At 47.4% G+C, this 12,217-nt stretch overlaps 1 protein-coding gene across 6 annotated transcripts in view; it reads right to left on the bottom strand.

The window, feature by feature from the left end:
• The window catches only part of samd11 (sterile alpha motif domain containing 11), a 298,185-nt gene that overhangs the window by 15,389 nt on the left and 270,579 nt on the right, over window positions 1-12,217 (bottom strand). For 2 of the 6 annotated variants that reach the window (XM_059655663.1, XM_048561831.2), the window contains one exon: window positions 4,650-4,709. The exons of the other annotated variants lie outside the window; for them this stretch is intronic. In XM_059655663.1, the coding sequence (XP_059511646.1) occupies window positions 4,650-4,709 (60 nt within the window). The remainder of the gene's footprint in view (window positions 1-4,649; window positions 4,710-12,217) is intronic. 6 annotated transcript variants of the gene reach the window in all.

Here is a 12,217-nt window from a genome sequence, read left to right as displayed (position 1 = left end):
GAAAAGCTAGGAACAAACTTAAAACACAGGTCTTCAAGGATCATAATATCTGGATAGCTGCCCGACCCACGTGCAAATTGACATAGGGAGGCGAGGATCAGGGGAGTAAACACGTGGCTAAAAGAGTGGTGTGGGAAAGAGGATTTCCTTTTCATGGGGCACTGGCATCAGTTCTGGAACAGGAGGGATCTATACCGCTGGGATGGACTCCACCTGAACAGGGCCGGGTCCAGTGTTCTGGCGAAAAGGGTAAATACGGTGTTCAATAGGACTTTAAACTAGTAAGTAGGCGGGGAAGGGAGGAGCGAACATAGAGGGAGAGTAACAATTAATGTAAGACAAAGCAGCAGGTTAGCAGATGACGAGGAAGCTTCAACTCCATTGAAATTAGGAAAAAAGTTAAAGGGAAGGAGAACTCAAGAGCTGTTAGCAAAGGAGGTAATAGGACCCAAAAAGAAGGTGCAAAAACTGGCATAAGGGCACATTATCTGAATGCTCGGAGCATTCGAAACAAGGTGGATGAGTCGATGGTGTAAATCATGGCAAATGGGTATGATTTAGTGGCCATTACAGATTCACGGTTACAGGATGGTCATGGCTGGGAGTTACATATCCCGAGGTATCAAACTGTTCGGAAGGACAAACAGGAAGGTAAGGGAGGTGGTGTTGCTCTGATGTTTACCGATGATATCAGGGCGGTAGTGAGAGATGATATAGGTTCTACTGAACAAAAGGTTGAATCCATTTGGGTGGAAATTAGGAATAGCAGGGAGAAGAAGTCACTGATGGATGTGGTCTATAGGCCACCAAATAATGACATCGTGGTGGGGCAGGCGATAAACATAGAAATAGCTAATGCATGTAAAAATGGTACAGCAATTATCATGGGGGATTATAATTTACATATCAATTGGTCAAACCAGGTTGGTCATGGCAGCCTTGAGGAGGGGTTCACAGAATGCATCCGCGATAATTTCCTTAAACAATACGTAATGGAACCTACGAGGGAGCAAGCTATCCTAGATCTAGTTCAGAGTAATGAGACAGGAATAATTAATGATCTCACAGTTAGGGATCCTCTCGGAAGGAGTGATCACAGTAAGGTCGAATTTAAAATACAGATGGAGTGTGAGAAGGTTAAATCCAGTACCTATGCCCTGTGCTTAAACAAAGGAGACGATGAAGGAATGAGGAAGGAGTTAGTTAAGGTAGAATGGGAGCAAAGACTTTATGGTGGGTCAATTGAGAAACAGTGGAGGACTTCCAAAGCAATTTTTCACAGTGCTCAGCAGAAGTATATTCCGGTGGTAAGGAAGAACTGTAGAAAAAGAGACAGCCAGCTATGGATGTCTAAGGAAATAAAGGAAAGTATCAGACTGAAAAAAATCACATACAAACAAGCAGAGAATAGTGGGAAACTAGTAGACTGGGAAATCTTTAAAGGCCAACAGAAAGCCACAAAAAAAAAGTTATAAAGAAAAGTAGAACATAGAACATAGAAAAGTACAGCACAGTACAGGCCCTTCAGCCCACGATGTTGTGCCATGGAATAATCCTAATCCGAAAATAAAATAACCTAACCTACATTTCCCTCAATTCACTGCTGTCCATGTGCATGTCCAGTAGTTGTTTAAATGTCACTAATGACTCTGCTTCCACGACCACCACTGGTAAACTATTCCATGCGCTCCCAACTCTCTGGGTGAAGAACCTCCCTCTGACGTCTCCTCTATACCTTCCACCTAACACCTTAAAACTATGACCCCTCGTGGCAGTCAATCCTGCCCTGGGGAAAAGTCTCTGGCTATCAACTCTATCCATGCCTCTCATTACCTTGTACACCTCGATCAGGTCACCTCTCTTCCTCCAGAGAGAAAAGTCCGAGCTCAGTCAACCTCACCTCGTAAGACAAGCCCTCCAGTCCAGGCAGCATCCTGGTAAACCTCCTTTGCACCCTCTCCAAAGCCTCCACATCTTTCCTATAATAGGGCGACCAGAACTGGACACAATATTCCAAGTGTGGTCTCACCAGGGTTTTGTAGAGCTGCAGCATAACCTCGCGGCTCTTAAACTCGATCCCCCTGTTAATGAAAGCCAAAACACCATATGCTTTCTTAACAACCTTATCCACCTGGGTGGCAACTTTGAGGGAGCTATGCACCTGAACACCAAGATCCCGCTGTTCATCCACACTGCCGAGAATCCTGCCTTTAATCCTATATTCAGCATTTAAGTTCAGCCTTCCAAAATGCATCACCTCGCATTTATCCAGGTTGAATTCCATCTGCCATTTCTCAGCCCAGCTCTGCATTCTGTCAATGTCTCGCTGAAGCCTGCAATAGCCCTCGATACCATCAACGGCACCTCCAACCTTTGTGTCATCAGCAAACATACTAACCCACCCCTCAACCTCCTCATCCAAGTCATTTATAAAAACTACAAAGAGCAGAGGCCCAAGAACAGAGCCCTGTGGGACACCAATCAGCACTGGCCTCCAGGCAGAATACTTACCATCTACAACCACTCTCTGCCTCCTGTCAGCCAAACAATTCTGAATCCAGACAGCCAAATCACCCTGTATCCCATACCTCCTGACTTTATGAATGAGCCTGCCGTGGGGAACCTTATAAAATGCCTTGCTGAAGTCCATGTACACCACATGCATTGCTCGACCCTCGTCAACCTGTCTCGTGACCTCCTCAAAGAACTCAATAAGCTTTGTAAGGCATGACCTTCCCCTCACAAAGCCATGCTGACTCCCTTTAATCACGCTATGCTTTTACAAATAGCCATAAATCCTATCCCTCAGAATTCTTTCAAAAACCTTGCTGACCACAGATGTAAGACTGACTGGTCTGTAATTTCCAGGGGTTTCCCTATTCCCTTTCTTGAAAAGAGAAACAACATTTGCCTCCCTCCAATCTTCCGGTACGACTCCCATGGAGAGTGAGGAAGCAAAGATCTTCGACAGTAGCTTAGCAACCTCCTTTCTCGCTTCCTGGAGCAACCTAGGATAAATCTGGTCTGGCCCTGGGGACTGATCAATCTTAATGTTTGCCAAAATTTCCAGCACATCAACTTCCTCAATCTTGATCTGTTCAAGCCTGTTTTCCTGCTCCTCAAAGTTCTCATTCACAACAAGGTCCCTTTCCTTAGTGAAAACCGAAGCAAAAAACTCATTTAGGGCTTCCCCTATCTGCTCAGACTCCACGCACAAGTTCCCTACGCTATCCCTGATCGGCCCTACCATCTCCCTGATCATTCTCTTATTCCTCACGTATGAGTAAAATGCCTTCGGATTCTCCCTAATCCTTCCTGCCCAGCCTTTCTCGTGCCCCCTCCTGGCCCTCCTCAGTCCACTTATGAGCTCCTTCCGAGCAAGCCTGGAACCCTCTAAAGCTGTGCTAGACCCTTGCTTCCTCCACCTTACGTACGCTGCCTTTTTCTTTTTGACAAGAAGCACCTTTGTACCCGTCATCCAAGGCTCCTTAATCTTACCTGTCTCAGAGGAACAAATTTATACATCACTCGCAACAACTGCTCCTTAAACAGCCTCCACATGTGTGCCCTGCCCTTTCTGTGGAACAATTGCTCCCAATCTGTACTTCCCAATTCCTGTCTGATAGCGTCATAGTTTCCTTTACCCCAATTAAATATCTTGCCCTGGTAACTGCTCCTTTCCCTTTCCATGGCTATGGTAAATGTGAGGCTGTTGTGGTCACTGTCGCCAAAGTGTTCTCCCACCACGAGATCTGACACCTGTCCTGGCTCATTGCCGAGCACCAAATCCAAAATGGCCTCTCCCCTTGTCGGCCTGTCCACATACTGAGTAAGGAAACCCTCCTGAACACACCTGACAAAAACGGCTCCGTCCAAACCATCTGCACTAAGGAGGTTCCAATCTATATTGGGAAAGTTGAAGTCACCCATAACAACAACCCTGATACGTTTGCACTTTTCAACAATCTGCCAGCCAATGAGATCTTCGATCTCCCTACTGCTACTTGGGGATCTGTAGAAAACCCCTCGGTGAGGTGACTGCTCCCTTGCTGTTCCTAACTTCCACCCATACTGACTCAGTTGATAAACCTTCCTCGGCAACCTCAGCCCATACCACTTCGGTAGACGAGTTCTCATCAAAGGTTCTTTTAGCCACCGTTATACTGTCCTTGACCAACAAAGCCACACCTCCCCCTCTTTTATCACCTTCCCTGACCTTAATGAAAGATCTAAACCCTGGAACCTGCAACATCCATTCCTGACTAAGATAGATTATGAGAGTAAACTAGCTCAGAATTTAAAAACAGGCAGCAAAAGTTTCACATAAATATATAAATTGTAAAAGAGTGATGAAGGTAAACACTGGTCCTTTAGAGGATGAGAAAGCCAATTTAATAACTGGGAACGAGGAAACAGCTGAGACACTAAGCAGTTATTTTGTGTTGGTTTCACAGTGGAAGGCACAACTAACACGCCGAAAACTAACAGCAAGAAAGTTATAGCAGGTGAGGAACTAAAAACTATTATTATCACTAAAGAGGCAGTGCTGGGTAAGCTAATGGGGCTAGTCTCCTGGCCCTGATGAAATGCATCCCAGGGTACTAAAAGAGGTGATGGGGGAAATAGCAAATGCACGAGTAATTATTTACCAAAATTCACTGGACTCTGGGGTGGTTCCCGCAGATTGGAAAACAGCCAATGTGACGCCACTGTTTAAAAAAGTAGACAAAAAAAAACAGGTAATTGTAGGCCAGTTAGCTTAACTTTGGTAGTGGGGAAAATGCTTGAATCTATCATTAAGGAAGAAATAGCAAGGCATCTGGATATAAATTGTCCCATTGGGAACACCCAGCATGCGTTCATGAAGGGTAGGTCATGTTTAACTAATTGGTGGAATTCTTTGAGGACATGGCTTGCATGGTGGACAATGGGGAACCTGTGGATGTGATGTATCTGGATTTCCAGAGGCATCTGACAAGGTGCCACACCAAAGGCTGCTACATGAGATAAATTTGCACGGTATTACAAGTAATGTATTGGCATGGATAGAGGATTGGTTGACATGTAGAAAGCAAAGAGTAGGGGTAAATGGGTATTTTTCTGGTTGGCGGTCGGTGGCTAGTGGTTTGCCTCAGGGATCAGTGTTGGGGCCGCAATTATTTACAACTTACATAGATGATTAGGAGTTGGGGGCTAAGTGTGGTGTGTCAAAATTTGCAGATGACACTAAGGTGAGTGGTAAAGCAAAGTGTGCAGAAGATACTGAAAGTCTGCAGAGGGATACAGATAGTCTAAGTGAGTGGGCTAAGGTCTGGCAGATGGAGAACAATGATGGTAAGTGTGAGGTCATCCATTTTGGTAGGAATAACAGGAAAATGGACTATGTTTTAAAGGGTAAAAAATTGCAGCATGCTGCTTTGCAGAGGGATTTGGGTGTCCTTATGCATGAATCGCCGAAGGTGGGATTGCATATGCAGTAGGTGATTAAAAAGGCAAATAGAATTTTGTCTGGCATTGCTCAAGGGATGGAGTTTAAAAATGGGGAGGCTATGCTGCAGCTGTACAGGGTCCCGGTGAGGCCACACCTGGAGTACTGTGTGCAGTTTTGGTCTCCTTACGTGAGAAGAGATATACTAGCATTGGAGGAGGTGCAGAGGAGATTCACTCAGTTGATTCCAGAGTTGAGAGGGTTGGATTGTGAGGACAGACTGAGTAGACTGGAATTATACACATTGGAATTTAGAAGAATGAGGGGAGATCTTATAGAAAATACAAGATTATGAAGGGAAAAGATAAGGTGGAGGCAGGGAGGTTGTTTCCGCTAGCAGGTGAAAGTGGGATTAGAGGACATCACCCCAAACTAAAGGGAAGCAGATGTAGGACTGAGGTCAGGAGGAACTTCTTCACCCAAAAGGGTTGTGAATCTGTGGAACTCCCAGCCCAGTGAAGCGGTTGATGCTACCTCACTGAATGTTTTTAAGGCAAGGCTTGATAAATTTTCGAACAGTAAAGGAATTAAGGATTATGGTGGGTGGGCGGGTAAGTGGAGCTGAGTCTCAAAAAGATCAGCCATGATCTTATTAAATGGCGAGGCAGGCTCGAGGGGCCGGATGGCCTACTCCTGCTCTTAGTTCTTATGTTCTTATGTCTAGTGACAACCATAAGCTCATTGCTGATTGTTGGGAAAAACCCATATGTTCACTAATGTTATTGAGGGAAGGAATCTGTCTTCCTTACCTGGTCTGGCCTACACGTGACTCCAGACCCACAGCAATGTGGCTGACTCTTAACTGCCTTCTGGGCAATTAGGGATGGGCAACAAATGCTGCCCCATATCTGGTTAATGAATAAATAAAAGTCACGGAATGCTCCAAGGGAATAACAGACACCTCGGCTCAGGCTGGAATGGATAATTCTTATACAATGGTACCCCTCATTGTTGACTGCATCATAAGAGGAAACATCCTCTCCACACACATCTCATCAATAAGCCACCCACATCGGGAGTGGGGTGAGACGAAGGGTAAGCGAAAGCAGAGAAGACAAGTTTGTGACAAAACGCTGCCAAATACAAATGAGAAGGTGACCCCTCACCCCCTCAGTCTGTTCCCTAGTCTCAGTTATTTCTTGTGTTTGTGCACAGCTTCACAGTAACTCCTGCTACAGTGGCAGCAGTTCTCCTGTGGTTTACTCAGCAGAGGAAGTAGAAGTGAAATCAATGTCTCCAGGCCAAATCTCTGCACATACGAAGCTAGTTAGCTGTCTGCTGCCAGTGTGTGTGTGATCCACGGGGATCTCACGAGGTCACCCTTGGCTTCAAAATAAAATAAAAATCCCCAGCCACTTCCTCACTCTATTCTGCAGTCTGATTCCTTCCGGCTTGCTTCTCAGCAAAGCAAGCGAATGAGGCATTTTCATCAAGTCTTGTGGTTTGGACTGATTCGATGTCCTGATTTTGGAAAGGAAAAAAGCACTCTGCTTTAGGCTTTTTCTTTCAAAAAAAAATAAAGAAAAAGAACACAGCAAAATGCAAACTGCTGTTTAACTCTGTGGCAGATCGATGGGGCCAGTTTAAACACTCCGGTCCCTCGTCCTTTCATTTACCAGGAGGCCTTTCTAAATAAATTGCTTCCCCATTGACAAGCAGCTCCTTCAAACAGGGCACCTGTGAACTGGAAAGCGAGATGTGCTTTTATGTCCTTGATAAGGCGTTTGATGCGAGGTGTAATCTGTCTTTGGCAGCCATACAAACCTTTGCTGCAGAAAGGACACGTTGTAGGGTTTCTCAATTACTGTGCGAGGGACAGACAATGTGTTAAAGCACAGTGAGACAGCAGAGTGGTGCAGGGAAGGGATGGGTTTTAGAAATGGCAACGAACATATGATGTGCTCCCCGCTGTTCCACTGGCCCAGGGCCAAATACAATGTGGCAGAGACACACATTTCAGGAAGCTCTGGGTCTGTACTGAGTTATAGATGATCTCTTCCAGGGCTCAATAATTAAACTCAGTACCTCAGAGCCAAAGACTCCAAAATTATCCAGGTGTCCCAGCGGTGATCACTATCTAGACATTGATCGAAATGTGTGCTTGTGCGAGCAAGAGTGAGTGAGGGTGAGTGTGTCAGTAGGAGAGCGAGTGCACGCAAGAGAGGCTGTGTGTGTGTGTGTGTGTGTGTGTGTGTGTGTGCGCATTTAGAAAGAGAGTGAGTGAGAGAACAACTTTCAGAATGTTGGTGAATGATAGCTAGTGAGGAAAATGCACAAGCCAGTGTCTCCAGCAGCGGGCGGTGTGGAGGGAAGAAATAAGGCATTATACAGAACCGATGCTGAGCTTTTCCAGCAGCTTCTGTTCTTGTTTCTGGTTTACAGCGTCCGCAGTTCCCTCAGATTTGACCCTCAAGAAGAGGCTGGTGAGCTGCGGCCTTCATATTCCCAATGGTGTTCGCTGTACGTGCACAGTGGGTCAGTGAGAGGGTTCGAGGAATTATGACCCAGCAACAGCAAAGGAAGGGTGATATACTTCCAAATCAGGAAGGGGCATGGCTCAGGCGGGAACAAACTACGTTTAATAGCGTCAGAGATAATGGGAACTGCAGATGCTGGAGAATTCCAAGATAATAAAATGTGAGGCTGGATGAACACAGCAGGCCAAGCAGCATCTCAGGAGCACAAAAGCAGACGTTTCGGGCCTAGGCCCTTCATCAGAGAGGGGGATGGGGAGAGGGAACTGGAATAAATAGGGAGAGAGGGGGAGGCGGACCGAAGATGGAGAGTGAAGAAGAGAGGTGGAGAGAGTATAGGTGGGGAGGTAGGGAGGGGATAGGTCAGTCCAGGGAAGACGGACAGGTCAAGGAGGTGGGATGAGGTTAGTAGGTAGATGGGGGTGCGGCTTGGGGTGGGAGGAAGGGATGGATGAGAGGAAGAACCGGTTAGGGAGGCAGAGACAGGTTGGACTGGTTTTGGGATGCAGTGGGTGGAGGGGAAGAGCTGGGCTGGTTGTGTGGTGCAGTTGGGGGAGGGGACGAACTGGGCTGGTTTAGGGATGCAGTAGGGGAAGGGGAGATTTTGAAACTGGTGAAGTCCACATTGATACCATATGGCTGCAGGATTCCCAGGCGGAATATGAGTTGCTGTTCCTGCAACCTTCGGGTGGCATCATTGTGGCACTGCAGGAGGCCCATGATGGACATGTCATCTAGAGAATGGGAGGGAGAGTGGAAATGGTTTGCGACTGGGAGGTGCAGTTGTTTGTTGCGAACTGAGCAGAGGTGTTCTGCAAAGCGGTCCCCAAGCCTCCGCTTGGTTTCCCCAATGTAGAGGAAGTCGCACCGGGTACAGTGGATGCAGTATACCACATTGGCAGATGTGCAGGTGAACCTCTGCTTAATGTGGAATGTCATCTTGGGGCCTGGGATAGGGGTGAGGGAGGAGGTGTGGGGGCAAGTGTAGCATTTCCTGCGGTTGCAGGGGAAGGTGCCGGGTGTGGTGGGGTTGGAGGGCAGCGTGGAGCGAACAAGGGAGTCACGGAGAGAGTGGTCTCTCCGGAAAGCAGACAGGGTTGGGGATGGAAAAATGTCTAGGGTGGTGGGGTCGGATTGTAAATGGCGGAAGTGTCGGAGGATGATGCGTTGTATCCGGAGGTTGGCAGGGTGGTGTGTGAGAACGAGGGGGATCCTCTTAGGGCGGTTGTGGCGGGGGCGGGGTGTGAGGGATGTGTTGCGGGAAATATGGGAGACGCGGTCAAGGGCGTTCTCGATCACTGTGGGGGGAAAGTTGCGGTCCTTAAAGAACTTGGACATCTGGGATGTGCGGGAGTGGAATGTCTTATCATGGGAGCAGATGCGGCGGAGGCGGAGGAATTGGGAATAGGGGATGGAATTTTTGCAGGAGGGTGGGTGGGAGGAGGTGTATTCTAGGTAGCTGTGGGAGTCGGTGGGCTTGAAATGGACATCAGTTACAAGCTGGTTGCCTGAGATGGAGACTGAGAGGTCCAGGAAGGTGAGGGATGTGCTGGAGATGGCCCAGGTGAACTGAAGGTTGGGGTGGAAGGTGTTGGTGAAGTGGATGAACTGTTCGAGCTCCTCTGCATTTTTCCATCCCCACCCCTGTCTGCTTTCCGGAGAGACCACTCTCTCCGTGACTCCCTTGTTCGCTCCACACTGCCCTCCAACCCCACCACACCCAGCACCTTCCCCTGCAACCGCAGGAAATGCTACACTTGCCCCCACACCTCCTCCCTCACCCCTATCCCAGGCCCCAAGATGACATTCCACATTAAGCAGAGGTTCACCTGCACATCTGCCAATGTGGTATACTGCATCCACTGTACCCGGTGCGACTTCCTCTACATTGGGGGAAACCAAGCGGAGGCTTGGGGACCGCTTTGCAGAACACCTCCGCTCAGTTCGCAACAAACAACTGCACCTCCCAGTCGCAAACCATTTCCACTCCCCCTCCCATTCTCTAGATGACATGTCCATCATGGGCCTCCTGCACTGCCACAATGATGCCACCCGAAGGTTGCAGGAACAGCAACTCATATTCCGCCTGGGAACCCTGCAACCATATGGTATCAATGTGGACTTCACCAGTTTCAAAATCTCCCCTTCCCCTCCTGCATCCCTAAACCAGCCCAGTTCGTCCCCTCCCCCCACTGCACCACACAACCAGCCCAGCTCTACCCACTGCATCCCAAAACCAGTCCAACCTGTCTCTGCCTCCCTAACCGGTTCTTCCTCTCACCCATCCCTTCCTCCCACCCCAAGCCGCACCCCCATCTACCTACTAACCTCATCCCACCTCCTTGACCTGTCCGTCTTCCCTGGACTGACCTATCCCCTCCCTACCTCCCCACCTATACTCTCTCCACCTATCTTCTTCACTCTCCATCTTCGGTCCGCCTCCCCCTCTCTCCCTATTTATTCCAGAACCCTCACCCCATCCCCCTCTCTGATGAAGGGTCTAGGCCCGAAACGTCAGCTTTTGTGCTCCTGAGATGCTGCTTGGCCTGCTGTGTTCATCCAGCCTCACATTTTATTATCTACGTTTAATAGCGTGTTTGCCACCACATCCTTCTTGGTGACTTGGTCCTGTATAACACCTTAGTTCTTCACTCCACTCCAGGAGACACTGGCTTGTGCATTTTCCTCACGAGCTATCATCCACCAACATTCTGAAAGCTGTTCTGAGGAAGGGACCTGAAACGTTAATTCTGATGTTTCCTTCTCAAGGTTAGTTTGGAATGGGTAATAAATGATACCCCAGCCAGCCTTACTTGCATCGTATGAACAAATAAAAATAACACAGGGGCAGGAGTGGGCCAATCAGCTCTTTGAGACTGTTCCAACATTCAAAGAGATCATGCTGATCCGTGGCCCAACTCCATGTCCCTGTCTTTGATCCATTTCCCTTAAACTTTAGCATAATAAAAAATTATCTCCCTCAGATTTAAAGAGGCAGGTAGTAAAGAGTTAACTCAAATACAGAAACAACTCAAGTCTCTGCTGTTTACTCCAGGGCTGAGGAGGACCACAAAAGGCAGCAGCAGATTACAGTAAATCTCCTGACATTGCTTTTATTTTCTAACGTGCCCTGCTGTATGACCTGGGGGTGGTGGAAAAAGTTCTTCAGCTTGAAGCAGTGAATCATATCCCCTCCTGGGACCACAGCACCATTCCTTCTCAATGACCTTAACACATTTCCCACAAAGCTCTGCACACACTAACTTGGGTTCAGAAATCTGCTGCGCCACTGGTCTGTCCGAGCGCATTAGAAATGGATTCTGAAGACATTGGGAGCAGCTAGTCTTTCCAACTGCCTTCCTCGACCGAGAAGGAAAACATGACGAGGTCTGCTCTCCTTCTCTCAGCGCCATCTTCGTTGGGTTTTTCTTTCCCTTTCGACAGCAACTGATGCAAAGCGTTTTCACAGCCCCTTATTAAAAAGGTCACTGGGGTTATTTTTCTAAGCCATTCAGAAATGGCTAACAGGAGTCAACAGTCTAACCGAAATACCCACGGCCAACAATCTGTTTGCCTCCTGCCATAAAAGTTGAAGAAAGAAAATTCTATTCAGCAAAAAGAAAGAACTTAAAATTAAAACAGGTTGGTTCAAGGAGAGTTTTTAATAAGAGAATTTATGCAGCTTAACAGTAAATGGTATTGGACTTATTTATAACAGCACCGTACTTGGGATTTCATAAATGTTGGGGGTGGGATTGAAATAAAACAGGTTGCTTTCCAGCAAGCGTGTCAGCCAATTAATGTCAGACACCCACTTGATGTTTCTCCTCCCCTGTGGTGTTCTACAGCTACCCAATGCATGCATCATTTAAAAAGCAGTTACCAGATTACCAAACGGCAGGATCATAGATTTCCTTCTGAAACAATAGATTCCTGACCATATGCAGCTGCACAGCATGTTATCAATCTATCTATGCTCACCTCAGAGGGATTCTTGTAGCACAGCGGTAGGATCCCTGCCTCTGAGCCAGGTGGCCTGGGTTCCAAACCCACCCGTTCCAAAAGGTGTACAATAACATCTCAGAACAGGTTGATTAGAAAATATTTATCCTTGACTGAGTGAGCAGGTCCTTCCTGTTTCAGTGTTGCTTTGGGGTCTCTTGTGGTACAGAATTAGTGTATCTACCACTGATGCAGAACAACCTGCTCCAAAGGTGTGTCATAATATCTGTGGACAGGTTCATTACAAATATCC

Source organism: Stegostoma tigrinum, chromosome 28 (assembly GCF_030684315.1).
Source record: "Stegostoma tigrinum isolate sSteTig4 chromosome 28, sSteTig4.hap1, whole genome shotgun sequence".
In the NCBI taxonomy this organism is placed as follows: domain Eukaryota; kingdom Metazoa; phylum Chordata; class Chondrichthyes; order Orectolobiformes; family Stegostomatidae; genus Stegostoma; species Stegostoma tigrinum.
Note: the sequence above shows the minus strand (reverse complement) of the source record. Positions and strands in the feature narration are given on the sequence as shown.